The 25,982-nt window shown below is 42.5% G+C and overlaps 1 protein-coding gene across 2 annotated transcripts in view; it reads left to right on the top strand.

Annotated features, from left to right (window-relative positions):
- The first annotated feature begins 4,789 nt into the window (after positions 1-4,789).
- The window catches only part of cnnm2b (cyclin and CBS domain divalent metal cation transport mediator 2b), a 50,300-nt gene continuing 29,107 nt past the window's right edge, over positions 4,790-25,982 (top strand). For both annotated transcript variants that reach the window (XM_041838876.2, XM_041838874.2), the window contains exon 1: positions 4,790-7,612. In XM_041838876.2, coding sequence (XP_041694810.2) covers positions 6,121-7,612 — 1,492 coding nt within the window. In that variant the 5' untranslated portion in view covers positions 4,790-6,120. The remainder of the gene's footprint in view (positions 7,613-25,982) is intronic.

Here is a 25,982-nt window from a genome sequence, read left to right on the forward strand (position 1 = left end):
TGTGAAGTGTTTGGTGACAGGAGATTGCTGATCTTTTCTACGAATGGATGACTTATGTTCGGTGATGCGGACCTTAAGTTGTCACTTAGCACGTAGGCCTAAACTGCCCATTAGCCAGTTCTTGAGAATTTGTAGGAACTGCTCATCCATATCTAAATTTGAGACTAACACTTGCTTTGTCCTACCGCTTCAAGGAACGGGGATACAAGGACACCTGGATAAAGACAGCCTACAATCGGGCAAAGGACACTGAAAGAGATCAATTGCTGAGTCATGCACAAAATGGAGAAAAAGCAAAATCACTTCCACCTTTACACCCGCTCTCTAGCAATTAAGAACATTGTAAATATACATTGGCACATATTGACGTCTGATTCCAAATTAAAATATGTATTCAAAGACCCTCCTCTGTTCGCCTATAGGAGAGCACGCAATCTCAGAGATGCACTGGTCCAATCAGATGTGGATGCGCGTCTACAGCGCTACCACCCGCGCACAGTTGGACACATTCCTTGCTACAACTGCATCCATTGTCATAACACCTATACACTGGTTAGGACATGTGTTGTTATGGTTCTGGATGGCCAGATAGCTAGCAACAATGACAAGACACTGCCATGTGGTGAATTTTAAGTGGGTCGATTCTGCTAGTTTTATCTTGTTCTTGATACCTTATCTTTTTTTTTTTGGTGTTTTGACTGATGTCACCTCTATGCTAATATCAGTGGCGGCTGGTGAAAAATATTCTCGGTGGGGCTGTGCCATACTTTTTTTTTCCTGTAACCATCGCGATATATTTTAACACAAACTGCAGGACAGCAGTGCTCAGTGAAACATTCAGTAATTATTTAATGCCAATATTAAAAAGTTGAGGCATTCTTACACAAAAACATATTACACAAACCCAAGCCTTTCATTTGCATTTAAAGTGAACTTTTCACCATTGGTAGTAAACAGGCAACGCAACAGGCATGCTGTCAGAACAGAGTGGAAAGTGGACAATAACATGAAATTATTATAAAGTTTATAGGAAATCTTACACTGTATAAAAGGATGTATAATATAGAAATGGATATCAAGTGGATGAACTCAAACCTTTGACTGGAAGAATAGCATACAGTATTTTATGATCATACTAAATGTGACTAATTGTTAATGTGCTCCAGAACTGCAACAATTAATTGATACAAAACAACATATATACAGTAATATTAGCAAAGACACTATTAAGACTTTCTAGAGTACCATATATAACTGGATTTTTTATGCTAAGGTCAACTATATACAAAGAAACATGCGGCCAGAGCTGCTCTGTGTGTGTGTGTCTGTCATCTTATTTGTACAGGAATTTTGCCCGTCTGTCCTTCTGAGTGGCAAACCTCTCAATGACCCTTTGATTAAAGTCAGGAATGTCCCTGACAAGTTTCTTCTCCATGGAGAGCATGGCCAGAGCGTTCAGGCGATCCTGTGTCATGCTGTTTCTCAGGAAGGTCTTGATCCTTTTCAGTGTAGAGAAGCACCTTTCTGACTCAGCAGTTGTCATGGGTGTGGTGATGAGGATCTTGAGGCGGCTGGCAGTCTCTGTGAAAGTGCTCTGAAGGTTGTTCTCCATGAAGAACTGGTACAGGGGCACTGCACCACTACAAGCCTTGAACTCACTGTTCTCATAGATGAGGGACAGTTCGGTTTTGAGCTTGGCCTTGTTCAACATGGGGTACGCCTCCACGGTTGTTTCAAGCGCTGTATCGGGAACTTCACACTGTGTTGTGGGAACAACTCTCCGTGCAATAGTGTTGCGCTGATGAGGTGCTGGGTGAAGGAGAACCTCTCTTTGGCATGACTCAGGATGGTATCACATACCTGTAAAAGATACATCATCAGCTTTAATTTGCAATTAAGCTATTTTGATGCAAGTGATCCTGACTGACACATGCCTATGTCCAACTCAAGTATATGATTACCAAGGTGCTGATTGTTCAGGGTTTTGGCTACATACTACCAGGCCTGAAAAAAGGTTCTAGGGGGAAACACTGACAATTACATCACAACTTACCTCTATAGCCAACCTCTGTTGTTCTCCTGGTCCCAGCATCCTCCGTCGCTTGATGGGCTGTTGCTGCTCGTCAGATGCGCTGTCCCCACACAAAGAGGGAATTGAGGCCCTGGGTCCAAAAAATAAAGTTTAATTTGATAACTTGCAATCAGACTTCTTAACTCACTGTAATTCCCCCTCAACACACAACCAGTGACTTTTTTATATATATATATATATATATATATATATATATATATATATATATATATATATATATATATATATATATAGACAGACAGACAGACAGACAGACAGATAGTGTGTATATACACACAAACTATGTCTAGTAACTGCTTTTAACCTGTGATGTACATAATTAACTGATGTTATTACGTTTTAAAGCCTTTTTCTATTACATTTGTGAGAGGGATGCAACATCATTTTGTTCTGCTGTGCACTTAGCAATAAAGTTAATCTTCAATAACAACTAGGCCTCTTCTAGAAATTGACCTGGTGGACACCTGAATAATTATTACAAACTGTGTAGTACTTTCCTGCATTATTATCAACGTCTGATTGTGTCTTCTCTTTCCTTTTAAAATACTAAAACAAATATAATTGTGACGGCTCTATGATAATCACTCACTTTGATGACCAGACACATTTAGGCTTTTAAACTGTTGTAAGTGAACTATTCATCTTTCTAACAACATCTTTATCAGCCAATAGTAAATATAGTTATTTACCTGATTGTTAGCATGCTGTCTGTGAACCTCTGGACAAGTGCTTTAATGAAGACAGGGTCGATGTTCCTCTTCTGCAGCTGGCTGAAAAGCATGTCCACATTTGGCATGATCTTGTGGAACAGTGCCAGGAAAAAACAGAAAGCCTCGTCTTCGAGCATCCTCACAAAGCCCCCCGCCTCTCTGACAGTCGGGGCATCAAAGTTCCCAGAGTCTCTGATGGTCTGGAAACACGTTAGGAGGTCATCCCTGTACTCGTACACAGTGTTTACAGCGCGACTGTGGAAGTTCCACCGTGTTGTAGAGGCTCTGGGGAGTCTATGCGCAACCACTTCGTCAAGCACGGTGGTTCGCTTGGGAGACCTGGAGAAGAAAGCAGAAAATCCTGCAAGGTCGGAAAAGAAAGTGCCGATCCTGGGGATGCGTGAAGTAGCCTGCTGCATGATGAGGTTCAGCTGATCTGCATAGCAGTGGACGTAGTGCGCATTTTCGTACACATCCACTATTTTACGCTGCACTCCGCCGGTGGCTCCCCTCATCACACTTGCTCCGTCGTAAGCCTGGGCAATAAGTTTGGCCTTTTGTCCATGTGAGAGTATGGTGCTGAGCCTCTCCAGCAGCGCTGTAGCGATGGTGTCGGCGGTTGCGTTCTCGATCAAAATGAACTCGAAAACGCTCTTGGACGTTACTTTTAGCATCGATGTAGCGTATCACAAGCACCAACTGGCAGTGGGTGGAAAGCGTCAGTCGTCTCGTCAGCTTGAATGGCGATAAAATCAGCACTCTTTACTTCCTCCAGGATGTAATCCTTAAGCACTGACAGCATACAGTCCAACAGCTCGTTCTGTATCGTCTTTGACGTGCCCTTAAAAACGGTAGCTGTCTTCAGGTGCTCCTCCAGCACACTGTCGAGGGAGGCAACAAAATCCACTAAGCCCCGGAAAATGCCGGGGTTGTCCGAGGAGTCAGTCTCCTCGTGCCCACGCAAGGCCAACTCAAAAGCCCCACAGAACTTCACACAATCGATAATTTTGGATAGAATGTGCCTGTTTTTATCCACCTCCTCATTGTGTTTCCTCACCGCAATCCTGTGGCCGTCATCCAGCTGCGTAGCAATGTTCACCCTTCCTAATACAGCTAGCTTTACAGAGTTGTCCATGTGTGCCCTGGTGTTCTCATGTTTCTTTACCTTCTCTGACAGGTGCTTCATATCCCTCACTCCGGTACCTGTCCATGCTGAATCTGACCCCGTCGTTTTTAAAAAGCAAGCACGGAAAGCAAAATAAAGCATTAGCATCAGTGCACCCAGCTAGCCAAGCCTTCCTGGTGTACCAGCTACGGGAGAAGCCGCGCATATACTGCTTCCCTTTCTCGCTAGCCTGCTGTCTGATTGAGAGGTCAGGTTGATCTGGGCCCAGCTCTTTCACCCGAACTTTCTCTGACAAAGTTCTCCTCTCAAACGGATCTTGGAGGAGAGATTTCACCGAGTTAGGGTTGGGTCTTGGAGGAGTAATGCGTTTGCGCTCGCCATTGTCGTCTAGTAAAAATGGCGCCACTGGAGCCCGGTCCTTATTTTATCAGGGGCGAGCTTGGGGCGATAAAATAATCGCCCTCCTTGGATTCGATTTAAGATCGCTGATTGGCTACATTTTATGTCATACATTCATATCTTAAATTAGCAATTGGCTTAACTGCTACGTAGACCCGCCTCCTCGGGGCACTTTCTGTATCGCCCAGAGCTGACGAGGCGTTTGACAGGCAGAGGAAAGGTTGCGAATATGATTTTCTATCATATCTTACACATATTACTGTGTGCATTCCATATTTCAAACACACAAATATTGACATACTGATGTTTTTATTATTATTATTATTATTTTTATTTATTTTTTATTTAATTTTTTAAAATAATTTTATTTAAGGGGGCGGCGCCCTAGCGCCCTCTATCGGCCAGCCGCCACTGGCTAATATGGCTCAAATTCGCTAACTAGCTAACCAACAACTCTAACAATGTATTTGAGAGAAAACAAGTGTTCATTGTGCATCTTTATTTATTCTTTCAATAAACATTGGAGACTAAATATAGTTTACATGTTAACAACCCTGTCTGTTTTGCCCCATAGTTCTGCAGGCGTCGGTTTTGTTGCGAAACAACCAACCCCTGAAGAGCACGGAAGTATTCCATCACCCGAAAACAGGGAAAACCATCAATATACGCAGCAGAATCACCTGTGCTTCATCACATGTTGTTTATTTACTTTGTTCCATGTTCTGATATGTCAGGCAGAATAGGCCTATTGTCCATGCGTGGACATGTGTGCCTTTGTCACCATAATCCCTGATTGGACAGGTAGGCCTAATGACTCTACTACCTCAATGTGATGTTGTAATACTAGTCAACCTATCCCTACTTTGTGAAAGTAGCCCATTGAAATGTGATTCATTCATAACACCGCATCATGCGTAGGCTAAATTGCCTATAAATTGTTGATTACTTAATTATGATAGGTCTAATTATTTTCACACAAGTACATTGTACGCTATAGTATTAAAAATTAAATGTCTTACTCATGCGTCTAGGCATTTTGCGTAATTGTCTGTTTATTAGGTTAATATCACGCATGGTGATATACTGTACGTTTGGTCCAATGCCTATCATGCATTTGTATTGGTTTGGTTGGTCACCCACCCCTCCCTACAATTAGGCTGTGCAGATCATCTTTAAATAGCCTACAAAACATACCCTAGGCTAAGAGGCATTGTGACTGCTTGTTTGGTCATCTTAAGCATCTAATCTAAAATGCATAAAGAATGCCACATAGCCTAATAGCATGCATTCCATTCAGTCCTCTGAAACAGCTCTCTCCCTCTACCTCTCACTCTCCTCTGCATCCTGTCTTACTCCTATTCAATGGAGAGAACGTTGCATAATGACGCACCGTTCACTCCCCCCAGATAAATAAAATATTATGGATCTACCCACCAATTCATGATTTATTGGTTGCCTCTGAAATCCATCTGAAAAAGTCACGAGGAAAGTGTCTTGGGCTTTTTTGCGTGAGGTGCGCTTGTTTTGGAATTTCATTCGTTGGAGCTGCGGCGAAAACCCCGCCCCGTCCAGCTGCCGCACTGGATTGGGTGCTACGGTCGTCTATCTCCGGGACATCAGGCTTTGCACGAGTTCGCTCTAGGAGTAATCAGTTTCGGACGCGTAGTGGAACCAAGCGCTTGGGTCCCCGATGCTGCACAAATCACGGCGACCCCCGGTGGAGATGAAGGCGGACTCCGATTGGCTCTGATTTTTAAAAGCCCTTTTCATTCAGGAGGTTGCCCATTATCAACATGGCTGAGCCGTCGGCCCCAGTACCCACTGCAAAAATGGCGTCACTTAGCCGGGTTCGAGCTCTGACGATGATTTTCTTAACTGTCAGCGGTTGTTTGGTCACCTCGACAAGTGGCAAGGAAGAAGGGGTAGAGTCGGACACGGTTATCATCGGGCTCCGGTTGGAGGACACGGACGACATTTCCTTTATGGATAGGGGCTACCTACGGGTGAGTGAACGGTCTCGTGTCAAATTGAGGGTCTATGGGCAAAACATAAACAACGAGACCTGGTCCAAAATTGCATTTACGGAACACGAACAGATCCGACATGTCGAGGACATCGACAGCTCGTCGGGGGACAACGGGAGTAAAGAGGATACGTCTGCGCATCCCTGCGGTATCAGGACCTCGGATATAATCATCTTGCCCAACATCATTCTAAGTCGCAGAACGTCGGGAGTAGTTGAAATAGAGGTCAAACCCCTGCGAAAAACCGAAAGGAGTAAATCGTATTACCTGTGCATTGCCACCTCGACACCTGCCCACCACGCCGCCGGCCTGCACGACCCATGGACCGAAAACACCTGGATTTACCACGATGGGGATGATACTAAAGTGATAGTTGTGGAGGAGAAGAGGTTTCTGCTCCCCTTCTGGCTTCAAGTCATCTTTATTTCCATGTTGCTGTGTCTGTCAGGCATGTTCAGCGGGTTGAACTTGGGACTGATGGCACTGGACCCAATGGAGCTCCAAATAGTCCAGAATTGTGGCACGGAGATGGAGAAGAATTATGCCAAAAAGATAGAGCCGGTTAGGAGCCAAGGAAATTACCTGCTTTGCTCACTTCTCCTAGGCAACGTGCTCGTGAATACAACTCTAACTATCTTATTTGATGATATTGCAGGGTCTGGGCTTATAGCTGTGGTGATGTCAACTATTGGAATTGTCATCTTTGGAGAGATTGTCCCTCAAGCCATTTGCTCAAGACATGGCCTTGCCGTTGGCGCCAACACCATTTTCCTCACCAAGTTTTTCATGCTGCTCACGTTCCCTGCATCATACCCAGTGAGCAAACTTCTAGATTACCTTTTGGGCCAGGAGATAGGCACCGTGTACAACCGTGAGAAGCTTTTGGAGATGCTCCGAGTCACGGATCCGTACAATGATCTGGTCAAAGAGGAGTTGAACATCATTCAGGGGGCTTTGGAACTACGGACTAAGACTGTGGAGGACGTGATGACCCCGCTAAGAGATTGTTTTATGATTCCAGGTGATGCTATCCTCGACTTCAACACCATGTCCGAAATTATGGAGAGCGGCTACACGCGCATCCCCGTGTTCGAGGGCGAGAGGTCCAACATTGTGGATCTATTGTTCGTGAAGGACTTGGCGTTTGTCGACCCAGATGATTCTACACCGCTGAAAACCATCACTAAGTTTTACAGCCATCAGCTGCATTTTGTGTTCAATGACACCAGGCTGGATGCCATGCTGGAGGAGTTCAAGAAAGGTGAGAGGGGTTTCATTTTTTGGGGCCGACTGTATCCTGTCAATCAAATGATCATGCCATTTCAAGCAAAATATATGATGACCGTTCCATCATGGCTTTAATTTGGGATGTAGCCTATGGCCTAGGTATTCATTGCAAATGTGAGAATAATGTTTAATCAAAACACAGACATATTATATAATAGCCTAACCTAGACATACAAGTGTTGCTATGCTTTAGTAGGTAGTAAATTCACTGTATTACAAATCAGGTGGTATTTGCCTCTGGGAACAACAGTGTCCCAGTTCCTTGACTGTATGTATAATGTCACACAATTGACATAATGATATCCAGATCAGATCCCCTTCTATGATAATACTATGACATCATAGAGAGCTCAAAGACCATTTCCCGTTTGAAGATGTTCACGTAATGTGTGTATTACTGTCTAATAACAGATTACTGTCATTTAACATTTGACTGAGACACATGAATGACCTCACAGCACAGATGGCCTGCTGTCCTTCAGGTGTCTCCTTAATGCCCCAAGTGTTTCAAGTGAGTAAACAAAGATGTTGAGCCAAACCATGAAACCCGATTTTCAGGAAAAAGATGGAGTGTGGTGTTGCTCCATCAGGAAGGATGTCACAAAAAATCTCAGATAAAAGGAAAAAAATAGGCGAGGTGAGGTGGGGAGGAATGGCATCCTAAAGTAGCTGGATGCCATTCCTTGTCAGAGATGTAAGGGCGCATTTGTTTTCACCTCTTGGGTCATTTCCTGCAAATAAAAGGTGGAGAGGGGGAATGTTCATTTTATCTTTCACCATCACTTCCATTCCTCGTTAATGTTCACACGGTTCCCCTCCCACTCTCTCTCTCTCTCTCTCTCTCTCTCTCTCTCTCTCTCTCTCTCTCTCTCTCTCTCTCTCTCTCTCTCTCTCTCTCTCTCTCTCTCTCTCTCTCTCTCTCTCTCTCTCTCTCTCTCTCTCTCTCTCTCTCTCTCTCTCTCTCTCACTCTCTCTCCACCCCTATCTCCCTCTATGGTTTGTGAATTGCATTAGGAAATTCATTCATGGGAATGGTACAATCGCGTCAGTGCTAAGGTTATCAGGTGGGGGCATCTTGTTTGAGAACCTACTTAAATCACCTCCTCTCCCTACTCTGTGTTGTGTGCATTGCCTCTGAGTGATGGCGGTGATAACTCCCTTCGTCCAGCCCACTGGAATGCAGTAGTGTGGATAATGAATAACTGCTCTCTCTTAACAACCACGGAGTTACACTTTATGACATCGTTATTCACTTTGTAAAGTTTTCATTTTAAGGTGGGTTTTGGTTTCGTCACAATCTGACACTGACATTCACACCTGTCTGTTGATAGCAGGAACGATAGACGTTTTGATCAGGCAGCTTCTGTGCACACGGTTGTTGCATTATTACGGTTGTTACATCATTACGGTTGTTACATCATTACGGTTGTTACATCATTACGGTTGTTACATCATTACGGTTGTTACATCATTTACACTTTGTGGCCTATCATACTGAACTTTAAGACTTGTTGTGACAATGTTCATCTACTGCATAGCTTTCTATGACTATGATTTCACTGAACCTCCTTTTTTCAGAGAAATAATGTAATTTAAGCATTTTATATTCATTATTCATTAGTGTTTTGGTTTATTGTAAAATCCGATTGAATGAGAAGTAAATCAATGGAAAAATAACTGTGCTTGTCAAAGTAGCCTTGTTTGAAGGCTAATGTATAATATGTTACATAATATGCATACTAATCCATTAGGTCACATTCATTTTAAGGTTTCTGTGAGTGTTGAAAATCTTTACGGTATGCATTTGCATTTAATTAATGCATGGATATGATTAGCAGACTAGAAGGTGGTTAGAACAGAACTGCAGCTGCATTGGTAATCTTATCTATTATAGGATATTACTGACCTATGGCCAGTCCTTTTGACATCATCAGTGATCCCAGAACATGACCCTTATAACCTCTTATTATCTACCACCACAGCTCCCATTCACTAAAGCCAACAGCCTGGCTCTTTTACCTTCAGTTTTGTACACCAGCTTCAAACAGCTGAAAATACAGTAGCTTTGGTTATGGAATATATATTTCACAGCGGTTGAGATGGTACAGTGATTCTCTACACTATACTTGCTTGTTTTGTCACATAAACTGAAATTACTATTAGAATTTTAGCAACCAGGAAATGGCGGAACGATTTATGCATAGTGCATGTTTTAGAACGGGAAGCATAGAAATATCGCACATATAACAGATCTACCGCTTCTTAGACTTGCTTTCGATGAGAATGACAGATCTATAACTCACATTTCTATGTGAATTTGGTTGGGTCTCCCAAAAAGTTACATATTGCAGCTTTAAAGTTCTAGATATAACCTTTTTTTTAGAGGTAAGGTAGGTCAGACCAAAGCCTAGTCCTCCAGGTCCCAGCCTCCCAGCCAGGCCACGAGGCCAGGTGCCAGTGCGGTCTCTGGGTTCCTGTTCTTGGCTGTGCTCCAGAGGGAACTCACCTTCCTTCCGTCCAACCTCTGGAGTGGTTGTAAATCCTGAGGAAGGGAGGTCAAAGTTTCTCGTCAATCTGGCTCTAGTCACGGCACCACACTCGGTTCAAAGTGCTTTGTATTGTAAGTCATTGTTAATTAATTTGACTGCCTCTTGTGGAGCTGGTTGCTGCACAGCCGTCTGAAGTTGGGTTGAAGAAAGAAAGAAAATACCCTCCCGCCAACACCCACACACTGTAGACATACACTGAGTATACAAAACATTAAGAACACCTGCTCTTTCCATGACAAAGACTGACCAGGTGAATCCAGGTGAAAGCTATGATCCCTTATGGATATCATTTGTTAAATCCACTTCAATCAGTGTAGATGAAAGGGAGGAGACAGGTTAAGGAAGGATTTTTAAGCCTAGAGACAGTTGGGACATGGGTTGTCAATGTGTGCCATTCAGAGGGGTGCGACTCAATCTTAGGAAGGTGTTCCTAATGTTTGGTATACTCAGTGTAGAGCACATGAAAAGTATAATTGGTTTCACTGTTGATCTCAGGGTTTCTTAGGATTTTGAAATAGCAGTTTCTTGCTGGCTCTGTGTGTGTTTGAAGAGGATGCTTTCACTTTCTGCACTGCAACTGTACAGGAAACCAGCTTCCATCATGAAGAGTGATAAGGAGCACCAGAAAGTCAAAAATCCAGTGGGGGCATTTCTTAGTACTATGCCCCCATGCTAAGGTTCAGGTTGGTGGCTTGACCTAAGCCTACGTCCGGGCTATCGTCATCCTAGACCTTTAAATCAAGACAGACAACCCCTTGGAAACTTCTGAACCCCTTTGTTAGTTTTTGTCAGATTGAAACAATTTCTGACAATTAGCGACTACTAGTGACAATTAGTGACAGTGACAATTAGTGATTACTAGCCATACAGTACAGGAGGTCAGGTGGTCAAACAGCAGGAATAGTGTGTTAATGAGCGGGTCATCGTGTGCCATTTGGGATGAACCCAAGTAGCACACACAGAATGGGGCCAGTCACGCTCATGTCCGGTCTTGTTTTTTGAACGAATGAATGTCACTCACCACAGCTGTACTACCCGCCTTCAGGTTTTACCAGTCTTATGTTGTCATATTTCCTAGACACGTGACATATTTACGAAGGTAGATATCAAGGTTCGCCTTTTAGTTGTGTTTTGAATGATACACACACAAACACACACAAACACACACACACACACAGGGTTGATTTTGATCTTATCCCTCCCTGAACTCCATAACCTTGGACAGTGTAACTTGGCCCAGTGCCAGTCAACACTTCAGGTGGGAAGGACTGCTGTCGTTCAAACTAAGCAGCGCATCGCCATCGTTCCTGGAATGTGTCATTCCTCGGTTTCTAGCCTGCTTCATTCCACTCGTGTCTGTTTCTGTCTCATATATAACTAGAATACTATGTGCTGTATGTGATTGTTTGGGGTTGAGAAAGAGGCCTCCAGTGTAGACTACACTGTAAAAACAGAAAGACTCAAAACCACCATAATAATATGCCATTTAGCAGACGCTTTTATCCAAAGCGACTTACAGTCATGTGTGCATACATTTTTGTGTATGGGTGGTCCCGGGGATCGAACCCACTACCTTGGCGTTACAAGCGCCGTGCTCTACCAGTTGAGCTACAGAGGACCACCATGATTGTGTAATGAATACACAGATAGTGTTTTAAAACAGAATAAAAGTACACTGAAACACCCAAAGTTGTTCTTCTGTTTTAATATTGGGGTTTTTAAGAGAGTGCTGTGAAAACACTTTTGGAGGTTTTCAGTGCATGTAAAAGGCAGCATCAAAACACACAAAATATATATTTTTTTGCAGACTACACTGAGTATACCAAACATTAGGAACACCTTCCTAATATTGAGTTGTTTCAATGATTTGTTAATTTCATTTTACCAAAAAATGTAAGAATAAATCCAACTTAATATGTTTCTCAAAATGTAAGATATTTCATATGAGGATAACCAAAGATAGAGGACATTTAGGGATTTAACTAATCTTCCCACGTGGCTCTGTTTTTAGAGGATTGTGGGTAATTCTAAAGAAAAATATTTTATGATTATTTTACGCAATGTTATATGCATGTATGAAGAAATAAATGTATACTATATATTAGTATTAAGTAACTTGTTGTTCCATGAGGTGTAATGGATCACGATGAATGGATATCAAAACCGTCAGGCAAAATGACGTTCAATGATGAGACGACACATTCCCACATTTCCAACTTTTAATTGTAGAGGCAAATACAGTATCCTGCGATGTTTGCTGTAATGTAACATCCAGTTACTGCTGGTGGATTGAGCACTGTGCTCAAAAATGCCTGCCAAAATTCTGCACTAAACAGAACTTGAAACATCAAAATAGTGTTTTCAACCTTTTCCGGAAGTGCTCCTGGCAAGGCGTTGCACAATGCTTGATAAATTGGTGTTATAACACACCATGTCATGTTTCAAAACATCTCAGGATGATGTATTTCAATACTCCAGCAAAGTTAAGGTTTTGTCACCTATGCGTTGGTGGCAGCACAGTTGCCACTAGTTTTGGTGTTACAAAGCACTTCATTTTAACAGTGTGCTAGAGGCTACATGAGCCCTGGCACGTATTGAACTAGTTCGCCCCTTTCCTACAATATAGGCCAATCTATGCTTAATTCAGATTCAGCAGCCTTTCTCCTTCCTTTTTGTCTTAAAGTGAAACTAACCTCGTTGATATTGAAGTATTTTAACACTTTCAGGGATATTGCTTCAGCGGACGCACTTCGAATTCATATCATTTCACAAAGGTGGTTTTAAATTCTCAGCAGCAAATAAAGCTGTGCTTGAGTGTTTGTTCGCCTGGTAACAGTTCTAATAATGCCGAAATAAGAGGTGGGATTAAATGGCGTCATGTTGGCAGTGGGACAGGAATGGCTCCCGGTGAGGGATACCCCTTTGAACACAGTATGACTTCTCCTTCAGGACTCTTTACTTTATCTATTGATTACATGCTTCACCTGAATGTGGATTGGTTGTGTCGGTTTTAGTCACTCTGTCTCACTAAACAAGAGTTAATTTTACCTCAGTTTTTTTTAATGCAACTAAAACTAGGCATGTTTTGGCAAGCTTGAAGTGTTCAATGAAAGCGTGGAACGTACTGTAGCTAGATGATCAGTTTGAAGTAGTTCTGAGAATCAGACCTGGGTTCAAATACTATTTCAAATTGTTCTAGTACTTTGAGTGTTTTCTTTAGCCTGCCTGGAGTGCCATATTGGCGTGGTTTGCAGTTATTGTGACTACTCTATTGAATCCAGGTCTGTTGAGAATAAATACACTTCTGTGATCAGTTTGTTTGAGCCGATAGTGTTAAAAGCCAGGCTTTTCAAATGGCCTACATTCCTCAAATTCTGGTATAACATGGAGTGGACTTTTTAAAGGCCAGGTGCAGACAAAAACGTGATTTTCCTGTGTTTTATATATATTTCCACACTTTGAGGTTGGAATAATGCTGTGAAATTTAGTGGTAGAGCTGTTTCAATAGACCTCCTGAAATGTCATCCTGTTCTGGTGGGATGGAGTTTTGGCATGTCTGGTGACATCACCATGCGGTAAATTGGTTAAAAGACCAATAAGAAAGATAGTTCCAAACCTCTCTGCCAATAACAGCTAGTTTTCAGTTATCCCCTCCCCACTCAGACCACTCCCAGACAGTCCTAGCAAAATTCTTGCTTGAGAAACCTTTGCCCATTTTCATGGAATCTATTATAGTAAGGTGCTTAATTGTTAGACAGAAATAATTTGATATTGAGATAAAACAGCTGCATTGGACCTTTAAAACCGATTAGCAGCGCCACCGTTGAGGAGTGTGGATCCAGCTTCCAGCCTCAGTGTGTTTCTGACTGCAAAGTCTGTCTGATCTGGCATTACAACTTGTCTTCTTCATGTGTTTGAACACATCGTCAATTAAATCAAATCAAATCAAATCAAATTGTATTGGCCACATGCGCCGAATACAACAGGTGCAGACATTACAGTGAAATGCTTACTTACAGCCCTTAACCAACAGTGCATTTATTTTTATTAAAAAAGTAGAATAAAACAACAAAAAAGTGTTGAGAAAAAAAGAGCAGAAGTAAAATAAAATAACAGTAGGGAGGCTATATATATACAGGGGGGTACCGGTGCAGAGTCAATGTGCGGGGGCACCGGCTAGTTGAGGTAGTTGAAGTAATATGTACATGTGGGTAGAGTTAAAGTGACTATGCATAAATAATTAACAGAGTAGCAGCAGTGCAAATAGTCTGGGTAGCCATGATTAGCTGTTCAGGGGTCTTATGGCTTGGGAGTAGAAGCTGTTGAGAAGTCTTTTGGACCTAGACGTGGCACTCCGGTACCGCTTGCCATGCGGTAGCAGAGAGAACAGTCTATGACTAGGGTGGCTGGAGTCTTTGACAATTTTGAGGGCCTTCCTCTGACACCGCCTGGTATAGAGGTCCTGGATGGCAGGAAGCTTGGCCCCAGTGATGTACTGGGCCGTACGCACTACCCTCTGTAGTGCCTTGCGGTCGGAGGCCAAGCAGTTGCCATACCAGGCGGTGATGCAACCAGTCAGGATGCTCTCGATGGTGCAGCTGTATAATTTTTTGAGGATCTGAGGACCCATGCCAAATCTTTTCAGTCAGTCTCCTGAGGGGGAATAGGCTTTGTCGTGCCCTCTTCACGACTGTCTTGGTGTGTTTGGACCATGATAGTTTGTTGGTGATGTGGACACCAAGGAACTTGAAGCTCTCAACCTGTTCCACTACAGCCCCGTCGATGAGAATGGGGGCGTGCTCAGTCCTATTTTTTTTCCTGTAGTCCACAATCATCTCCTTTGTCTTGGTCACGTTGAGGGAGAGGTTGTTATCCTGGCACCACACGGCCAGGTCTCTGACCTCCTCCCTATAGGCTGTCTCATCGTGATCAGGCCTCTCGATGGTGCAGCTGTATAATTTTTTGAGGATCTGAGGACCCATGCCAAATCTTTTCAGTCAGTCTCCTGAGGGGGAATAGGCTTTGTCGTGCCCTCTTCACGACTGTCTTGGTGTGTTTGGACCATGATAGTTTGTTGGTGATGTGGACACCAAGGAACTTGAAGCTCTCAACCTGTTCCACTACAGCCCCGTCGATGAGAATGGGGGCGTGCTCAGTCCTATTTTTTTTCCTGTAGTCCACAATCATCTCCTTTGTCTTGGTCACGTTGAGGGAGAGGTTGTTATCCTGGCACCACACGGCCAGGTCTCTGACCTCCTCCCTATAGGCTGTCTCATCGTGATCAGGCCTACCACTGTTGTGTCGTCGGCAAACTTAATGATGGTGTTGGAGTCATGCCTGGCCATGCAGTCATGGGTGAACAGGGAGTACAGGATGGGACTGAGCACGCACCCCTGAGGGGCCCCCGTGTTGAGGATCAGTGTGGCAGATGTGTTGTTACCTACCCTTACCACCTGGGGGCGGCCCGTCAGGAAGTCCAGGATCCAGTTGCAGAGGGAGGTGTTTAGTCCCAAGATCCTTAGCTTAGTGATGAGCTTTGAGGGCACAATGGTGTTGAATGCTGAGCTGTAGTCAATGAATAGCATTCTCACGTAGGTGTTCCTCTTGTCCAGGTGGGAAAGGGCAGTGTGGAGTGCAATAGAGATTGCATCATCTGTGGATCTGTTGGGGCGGTATGCAAATTTAGTGGGTCTAGGGTTTCTGGGATAATGGTGTTGATGTGAGCCATGACCAGCCTTTCAAAGCACTTCATGGCTACAGACGTCAGTGCTACAGGTCGGTAGTCATTTAGGCAGGTTATCTTAGAGTCCTTGGGCACGGGGACTATGGTGGTCTGCTTGAAACATGTTGGTATTACAGACTTAGTCAGGAACATGTTGAAAATGTCAGTGAAGACACTTGCCAGTTGGTCAGCACATGCTCGGAGTACACGTCCTGGTAATCCATCTGGCCCTGCGGCCTTGTGAATGTTGACCTGCTTAAAAGCATTACTTCTCGTATTACAGCTAAAGTGCAGAAGCAAACTCATACATTTACCGCTATTTTGTCTTTCCTAAAAAGCCATCCTTACCCAGAAGGCACTTGAGTATTGTTCCATTGTTGTTCCATTGAAATATGTCAGTGGTTATTTAATGTAATTAATTACACAATAAGGTATTACTACTGTTCTTGTGATCCACACATATAAACAGTCGTAAATCGGTCGTTAACCTGTGAAATTTGGCATCGGTTGTAAAAGCGTGATACTCCAAATTCGTCCTACTTGGCAGGCCTGTATTAGAAGCTGTGTTAGAAAAGAAACATAATGCTTTAGCACTTCCATACAGTACCTCCGCCGGCTTTTGTGAACAGTGAAGTACTCCCTCTGGAGATTCACCAATAGCACAGAATAGACAAAGGTATGATATGGCATATCTAATTTCCTCACCTGCTTATCCAAAAGGACTGGATGGATGCAAGCAATATGGCAGAGCCATACCGTTTCTGCCACAAACCAACTGAACTAAACCTGCGGTTGTCTATCTTCAAATGCCTTTTGAGCCTACCCTCTGTGGCATTTCCTCAAGATGGGGTCAATCCTCAAAATAGTTCTGCTTCTGTTCATTCTATTTCTTTTGATGCTAGTGCATCAATGGAGTTCTTATTATGGGATTGCAAGAGTCTGTTTCATGAATCAGACATTGTTCCAGTGTAGTGAAGGAGTATTGAAACAGGTTTCAATAAATGTCAGTAGCTGTGCTGTGGCACACTTTAAAGTTGGCTTATGAAATGAGCTCAGAGAAGTCTGGAATTGTAGTCTGATCGGAGTTAGGCTAACTCTTTGATTTCATTGAGCTGGCATAATGGCAGTGCTACTAGCGTTTCGTACAACTCGGCCAGAACAAATATCGTTTCACAGATGCAGCTAGTTATTTTGACCACCAAAGTGTAATGATACTGTCTATGTCTGTAGTCTCTTGAATTATCAATGTTATTCTCTAAATGTCATATTGAAAGAATTATGTTATTAAAATGAAACAGAAACTGAATTAGCACTTCCCTAATTCCTTCTAATTCTAGTAATTCTGAAAAAAACAAAGTAGTGTGGTAATGTGATGTCATGATGACAGTGTGTTGGGCACACCACACATGCATCATGGAATTTGGCTCTTGTGATTCATATCCGTAGGTCCAGTAAGCTTGGTTTTGTCTTACCAAGCTCATAACATGAATTCCAGTAATGTAGCTTATTATAAAGTCTGAGCGCATGTTATTCCCAGAAGTGTGACTTTAGCAGTATTGAGTGTGATGAGATGTAGGCTAATCAAGAAAGCCTACTTCCCACACAAGGTGCATAGGCCCTTGTACAGAGGAAATCATTATATTACGCAAATCGACCCCTTACAGGCAATCCCTCTCTCCCTCCAAGTAGCAACTTCCAGAAACAGAGGTCATATACACTACCGTTCAAAAGTTTGGGGTCACTTAGAAATGTCCTTGTTTTCGAAAGAAAAGCATAACATCAAATTTATCAGAAATACAGTGTAGACATTGTTAATGTTGTAAATGGCTATTGTAGCTGGAAACGGCAGATTTTTTATGGAATATCTACATAGGCGTATGGAGGCCCATTATCAGCAACCATCAGTCCTGTGTTCCAATGGCACGTTGTGTTTGCTAATCAAAGTTTATTATTTTAAAAGGCTAATTGATCATTAGAAAACCCTTTTGCAGTTATGTTAGCACAGCTGAAAACTGTTGTGCTGATTAAAGAAGCAATAAAACTGGCCTTCTTGAGACTGGTTGAGTATCTGGAGCATCAGCAATTGTGGGTTCGATTACAGGCTCAAAATGGCCAGAAACAAATAACTTTCTTCTGAAACTTGTCAGTCTATTCTTGTTCTGAGAAATTAAGGCTATTCTATGCGAGAAATTGCCAAGAAACTGAAGATCTCGTACAACGCTGTGTACTACTCCCTTCACAGAACAGCGCAACCTGGCTCTAACCAGAATAGAAAGAAGAGTGGGAGGCCCCGGTGCACAACTGAGAAAGAGGACAAATACATTAGTGTCTGGTTTGAGAAAAAGGCGCCTCACAGGTCCTCAACTGGCAGCTTCATTAAATAGTACCCGCAAAACACCAGTCTCAACGTCAACAGTGAAGAGGCGACTCCGGGATGCTGACCTTCTAGGCAGAGTTGCAAAGAAAAAGCCATATCTCAGGCTGCCCATCTTTTATTTTTATTGGCCAGTATGAGATATGGAATAGCCTTCATTTCTCAGAACAAGAATAGACTGATGAGTTTCAGAAGAAGGTTCTTTGTTTCTGGCCATTTTGAGCCTGAAATCGAACCCACAATTGCTGATGCTCCAGATACTCAACTAGTCTCAAGAAGGCCAGTTTTATTGCTTCTTTAATCAGCACAACAGTTTTCAGCTGTGCTAACATTTTATATCATAGACTGGGTGAAAGCTTCAACAGGCTTTATAGACTTAGAGGTTCAAGTAAGGGCAGAAAATTAATTCCATCAATAAGGTCCCCACCATCCCGCTAACCAGTGGTTTTTCCCCATCTCCTAGTATCTTGACTTGTATTATATACACTCTTAGAAAACAAGGTGCTATCTAGAACCTTAAAGGGTTCTTCGGCTGTCCCCATAGAATAAACCTTTGAATAACTATTTTTGGTTGCAGGTAGAACCCTTTTGGGTTGCATGTAGAACCCTTTCTACAGAGGGTTCTACATGGTATCTAAAACGGTTCTACCTCGAACCAAAAAGGGTTCTCCTATGGGGACAGCCGAAGAACCCTTTTGGAACACTTTTTCTAAGAGTGTACTCAGTGGGTCATTAGTTAAGCTGTACTAGGGTTGTTGTGGTGGGATTACCTAGTAATGATAATACTGCTGTTTGCAGACTTTAACAGACTTACTGTATGTCTATCCCAAACCTTTGTTTTCTGAATCCAGTGACATCCCGGACGAGCCCGCAATTGATGTTAACTATTCCTGTAACACAAACCTTGTTTCTGCACAATGTTTACCACACACACAGTCTGTATTTGGTCTACTATTGGAGCTTTATGTTTGCTCATACCAATACCAAGTCCCTCTGTCCTCTGTCCTTATAACCTACGCCATTCATACCTTGGCTATATTGTTTGTGTGGATTGCATTACGGCCAAGTCAATGTTTTCAGAACCCATACAGTTTTCTGTTTCAGGATTTACATTTTGGATTCTTGATATTTTGGGTCTAATACCAGATCAAATGGCTTGATCCTGCCCTGAGGGAAATGTTTCTGTGCCCTAGATAATGCCGTAGCTTAATGTTTCTCCTGGGAGTAAAGATGTGGACGTGTTTGTTTTCCATGTGGTTATGGCTTGAAGATATTATCAATATGGCAGGTTAGATTTTACGGCATCATTATCAAAGAACGAAATGACTATGATGATGAATATAATGGTTTTGATGATGATGATGATGATGATGGTGGTGGTGGTGGTGATGATTATTATTATCATGTACTATCACCTTTATGGAATTGTAATAATTTGAATAACATTTGATACTGATCTAAGCTGGTTTTGTGATCTTCACAAGAATCACCTTGATTTGCTGACCTTGTCTTCTTTAATGCAATCAAATAAGAAAATACTTCACACGAACACTTCCGTTATTCCAACTCTAACTAAAGTAGATGAAAGTCCAAACATTGCATTTGTCCTTTTCCTAGAAAGACTCTATCAATTTTCTCAGAAATTGAGAGCCAGTAATTTTTGACTTCCTTCACTTTCCAGTTGAGTAGCCAGCCACAGAACAGTCATATTCAGTCAGCCAGCCACAGAACAGTCATATTCAGTCAGCCAGCCACAGAACAGTCATATTCAGTAAGCCAGTTCTCCAGAGAGTAGCAGTAGCCACAGACCTTCACTTCACTTCAGCCTGTGTGAAACATACTCACGCTCTCTACAAGAGCCACTTGCCTTGCCTTGGGATTTTGCAACTTACCCCTTCTCTCTCTCCCTTCCTCTCCCCTCCGCCTCCCCCCACTCCCTCCATATTGTCCTCCTGCCCGTTCCCCTCAATGTTATAAATTACAAACGACACAAACCGCGGCCTAATGCCCTGCCGTGGACGCCTTCCAAGCTGCAACTTTTTGGAAGGAACCAAGGGCCCTGGTTCATTGATAACACCAGGCACACACACTCTCTCTCTCTCTCTCTCTCTCTCTCTCTCTCTCTCTCTCTCTCTCTCTCTCTCTCTCACTTTATCTCTCTCTCTCTCTCTCCCTCTCTCTCTCTCTCTCTCTCTCACTTTATCTCTCTCTCTCTCTCTCACTCGCTCTCGCTCGCTCTCTCGCTCTCGCTTGCTCTCTCTCGCTCTCTCGCTCTCGCTCTCGCTCGCTCTCTCGCTCTCTCGCTCTCTCTCTCTCCTCCATTTAGAGGAATGGAGGAAAAACACCCTGAACAGAGGACGGGCGCTAGGGTGGGCCAAAAGACACTGCTTTAGAAATCAGCTGAGAGCTGAGAGGGCCTTTCTCACTATTTTAGCAGTAAAGCAGCACTATCCTTCCCACACCATCTTTGTAAAAGACTAATAGTATCTAAAAGTATCAAGGCTAAATTAAGGATTGAAGGAATGTATGCTATGTCCTTAATTCCAGTCTAGACATTGCTTAGGATCCCATTTTCCAAGTTTGTGACTTCTCTGAAGAGAAGGCACACAAAAAGCACAGAACATGCGAGATGTTCTTGGTTGGTTCAAGGTTATTATTTGACCCGAACAGCCACATTCCCAACACAGCTTAGCACCTACGGCCATGACTGAGAGCTTTTTTATTGGTGCTTAGCTCCTTCTAGCTTTAAGGATTTCTGACACGGCTAATTGTTTTTATTGAGGTATTAATTATTATTACAGAGTTATAAAGCTGTAAACAGGCCGAGCCAAGAATGTGCATGTTTTCAGGTGTTAGGTTGTAGTATTGCTTCTGTCTGTGTCAGCCCATTCTGACTAGTGAATCCCATTCTGTGTACTATACCCCCAAATTGCAATGGTTAAAAAGGTGTGTATTTACAGTATTTACACTAGCTTTATCATAGTGTTTTCTACAACTCACTCAGAGAAGCCTGGTTATTGTTTACTAAAGTCCATTAGTAAGGTATTAGTGTTGTCCACAACTTACTGAAACAAAACTATTGTGGAAGGAATCCATTGTACTGAGTTGAAGAACGTTGAAATGAAGAATTAATGAAAGAGAGAGAGTTTCTGTTTGGGAGTTTCTGTTTGACCCTGACTGTCACTGATAAGTGCAAAGAGAGCCTCCCTACACCTCACAGGATACAATAGACTCTCAATAGTGATGCTCTACAACATGAGGTCACACTGAGACATCTCATGTAGTGTGAGTTAGTTGCAGGAGGGCTGAAGCGCCAAGGACTATGGCCAAGGGCAATCTCTACTTGATAAGAGTCTGGGAAGAGAAGGGAGGAGTGGTGCTTTACAGTGATAAAGGAGTCACTGTCTGTGAGCTCACTGGATCAGGTCGAGGTGCTAAATTAAAGTTCCATTATCCCAAGCCTATCACAGACTCAAAATGCAGATATTCTCCAAAAAGCCAGGGCACTCTAGATGCATGAACACAGCCTCAGTATTAGATTGCAGTGGGGATATAAACTGATGTTGACCATAGAGGGCAGTTTGAAATGTGTATACTTCTATCTCAAATGTCGCTGACTGTCACTATCTTGTGATACACTGCCACTCACTGATTCAAATCTTTGTAAACCAAAGCACCACCTGACTCTATCTGTCCATTCATTCATTGTCATTCATCTCTCATCACAAGTTTCCCGTTGATGCTTCTCTTGCCCCCATGACTGAAAGACCTTGGAATCTCAACACTCATCACAGGGGTGTTTTAAACAACAAACCTAGCCAGCTCCCTGTCTGGCCTCTATATGAATGAACAACAATGCCAATTCAGTGTGTTTGCTTAGAGTGTAATGCCCCCTACCACTGCCGCCACAGATGTAGGATCTTAATTTGATCACCCTGTTGCAGGAGAATTTGTAGTATATTTGAGGTTTAAAAAGGTTTCTGAAGTTAGTAATTTCTAGTTTGACATTTCAGACTTGATTTTCTCTTAGAAAAAATGTATCAACCCCTACACAAATATTCATTCATTATAATCCACATAATAATTCACATTTCCTGTTGCTGAATTATTTTCCTGCTGTAGCAAACTGTCTCAAATTTAGATCCTACATCTTTATCGACCCATTCAAACAAAGAGAGAGAGTTCTTGTGACTACCTCGTCCCAATAATCTCCCATTTCTCCCAAAGTGTGCACTTGTTCCCTTCTTTCTCCCAAAGTGTGCACTTTTTCCCTTCCCTTCATGGATTCATGGAAAGAAAATGCCTGGTATAATAAATATGGTGGAAACTCTGTCTAGCATACACCAATACATATGTGGGGAGTAGTGAGCAATTGCACAATCCAGGAGAAACAGGTGGTTATTGGGATACAGGGGGATGTGTACCTCCTCGTTTCCAAAGACCCCTTAATGACCGGCAAGGGGCTACGAGTGTGAGCAGTCTTAACCATAGTTATTGATTTACTAGAACGGGCACCCCCGTTCAAGTCAATGACTGTCGTCTAAGGGGCTTTGCCCGTTCTAGTAATTCTTTTTCTATGGAATTAGGCTCTCAGGTGAATCCATATAATGCTAAATGCCAGAATGTTGTTGAGATAACAACACTAAACAGTCATCCAAATCAAATGTAATAGGACAAGTAGTCACTCTACTAAGTTTCCAGTTGAGAGTGTGGGCTTTCGGTTGAGAGTGGAGTTACGCACTGTTTATGGGGAATTCTGGGAAAATATTGATTTTCTGGCTGAATTTCTATATTTGGAACGGAAGCTGCTACTTACTTGTAAAGTAACACCTGACTTGTACTTGCGTTTGACATTGGCTTGAGTATGATGATGGCCATTGACAATACCAAAACCGATACAGTGTTGGAATGGTTATTTGAGTGTGTGTGTGTGTGTGTGTGTGTGTGTGTGTGTGTGTGTGTGTGTGTTGTCCCCTTCAGTTTCTGTTATCGGTGAAGTGATTGTCATTAGGGTAGCAGTAGCGTATTTCCCAGTACTGATTAAGTCAGTCGATCCTTTCAATTAAAGGTTTAGGCTTATTTTCTCAAATTAACTAGGAGTGAGTAGGAGACGCGGTAAAAGAGAATCTGGTGGTTTTGTAATATAGGGTCCATTTGAGTTAATTGTTGATGAGTAATCATACTGATAATGGCTGCTCTCCAATGTCCGCCTACCACGTAGAATGAAGTAATGTGTTGGGCATGCATTCTAAGTGGGATGCTAGTAAGGATGTTGGAATGTAGCCATGAAATCTGCAGGGTGACAGTTACCTATCTTTACAGTGCCTTTATGTCTGCCAAATGAAAGCTATTCCTTATACTAAATTATCCATCCAAATAGCTCAAAGCATATACCCAATAGCCATACCATTGATTTTTCACATAAATGTTTTCTGTTTCATTGACATTATATAGGAACGTATGAAAGAGGAACATATGATTGTATCTTACCAGTATCGTTCTATCTGCCAACATGAAGCTATTCGCTGTATTAAATTATCCATCCAAATAGCTCAAAGTATACCAATTCCCAATTCCCATATATTTTTCATATAGCTTTCTGTCTCATTGACTTTCTGTCAACAAGGCTTTTAAAGGTCTAATGCAGCCATTTTTATCTCAACATCAAATCATTTCTGGGTAACAATTAAGTACCTTACTGTGATTGTTTTCAATTAAAGGGTCAGAAAGACACAAAAATCGCTTCTTAGCAAAGAGCAATTTCTAGCTGTTGTTGGCAGAGAGGTTTGGAGCTCTCTTTCCCATTGGTCTATTAACTAATTTACCGCCTGATGATGTCACCAGCAGTGGCGGCTCCTGAAAAAATTCTCAGGAGGGGCAATTTTTCTGATGATTTAGGTGACCTACACACATTTAAAAAAAGATATGTCCAGCAACAACATGAAGACAGGGGCAGCATATAAGTCAATACCAGAAGCATTTATTGACTGATCTCAAAAGTGTTGGCTTACCAGGGTTGGTGGAGCCCTCAGTTTCATCTTTGCCTCGCAAAGCTAACTCAAACACTCCGCAAAACTTCACACACTGGATTAGCCGGCTGAGGATGTGGCGGTTCTTGCTAATGTCGTAGTAAATATATTTGTTATAGTGAATATGGAATATGATATGTTGAGTAAAATGTTGTGCTAAGATCTATTTAGGTCAGGAGCTGGTTATAAGTTATGTTCCTATCCAATAACAATGGACAAAAGGGTCCTATCTTGTCAGCCTTGTCAGCAGGTGGCCAAGGACAACACCCACGCCATAGGCCTCTCAGTTCTTCCAACTCACGAGTTCTTGCTCTGAGGACACACACACACACAAACACACACACACACACACATCATCACTGTTAAACACACACACACACACACATCATCACTGTTAAACACACACACACACACACAAAAATCCCCTCTCTTAGGCTGAACATTTGAAGACAGAGAACCCGACTCAGAGCCAATGCAACAGTGACAGTAGCCTGGAGGGGACCTCGCCCAACTCATCAGGACCAATCAGAAGATCAGAACTACTAGATTGAACCTACTTCATTTATTGCATAAAATGTCTGCACACAATGTTTCGGGGCTCTCTTCAGAATAATAATAATAATAATAATAATATGCCATTTAGCAGACGCTTTTATCCAAAGCGACTTACAGTCATGCGTGCATACATTTTTGTGTATGGGTGGTCCCGGGGATCGAACCCACTACCTTGGCGTTACAAGCACCATGCTCTACCAGCTGAGCTACAGAAAGTGGATACTCATGGATGCGCATTGCAATTGTAAAATGTCAACACAATTGGAGACACCACGTCATTTTTGGAGACATGTTATTGACAGTAAACTATTGTAGATGCGACTGCTAACTAAATAAAACATTTTAGCTGGCTAGCTAATCATCTTAGCTAAATGTGGGGCAAACAATTCAGTTATTTACCGTTAATTTGAGGGATTGGGGTGAAAGAAATCGAGTTACATAGTGATACTTTACGATATACTGTATTGACAATATCGCAATATTTTAGCGCTAGTTGGCTGTACCTGCACCAAAACACCATTATTGTTCCTTCATAGCTTGTTCTCAATCTTTTCACATTGGGAGCCAATTTGTTTTCAGCACTTTTATTTCCATGACTGATCAAAACTCGTTCTCATGGCTTTCTGATCCCTCTGCAACAGACATATGGTGCGCAATAAAATCACAGTATCGAATCGCAATACGTATAGAATCATGAGACTCGCAATGCTGATGCATATATCTTATCGTGAGGTTCCTGGCAATTCCCAGCCCAAGTTCATTTGCCACAACAAATCTCTTCGCTAGCAAACGCAATGTGTCTCCAGCAATGTTTACTTTTTTGACGTTCTATGGCATCTCCACTTTCCAAGCATATATGACCACATGTAATATTTTGGTAAGTGATGCAAATAGTGAACTATGTAGGGCCAGGATGTAAAATATATGTAGCTGCAGCAATTTCTCTTATCTGATATGGTAAGTAATGGGGCTTGATTTATAGCTCCCTAAGAGTTTGACGAACGGGTCCGTGAACGCGATTGCAGATATCTTTACCTCTGAATAAACTGCCTTATATTATACAATTATCCACCTTGTCCAAAAGTCTCTACTTTTTCTCCGTTCTCCAGTAAACT

Source organism: Coregonus clupeaformis, chromosome 20, assembly GCF_020615455.1.
Source record: "Coregonus clupeaformis isolate EN_2021a chromosome 20, ASM2061545v1, whole genome shotgun sequence".
Lineage (NCBI taxonomy): Eukaryota > Metazoa > Chordata > Actinopteri > Salmoniformes > Salmonidae > Coregonus > Coregonus clupeaformis.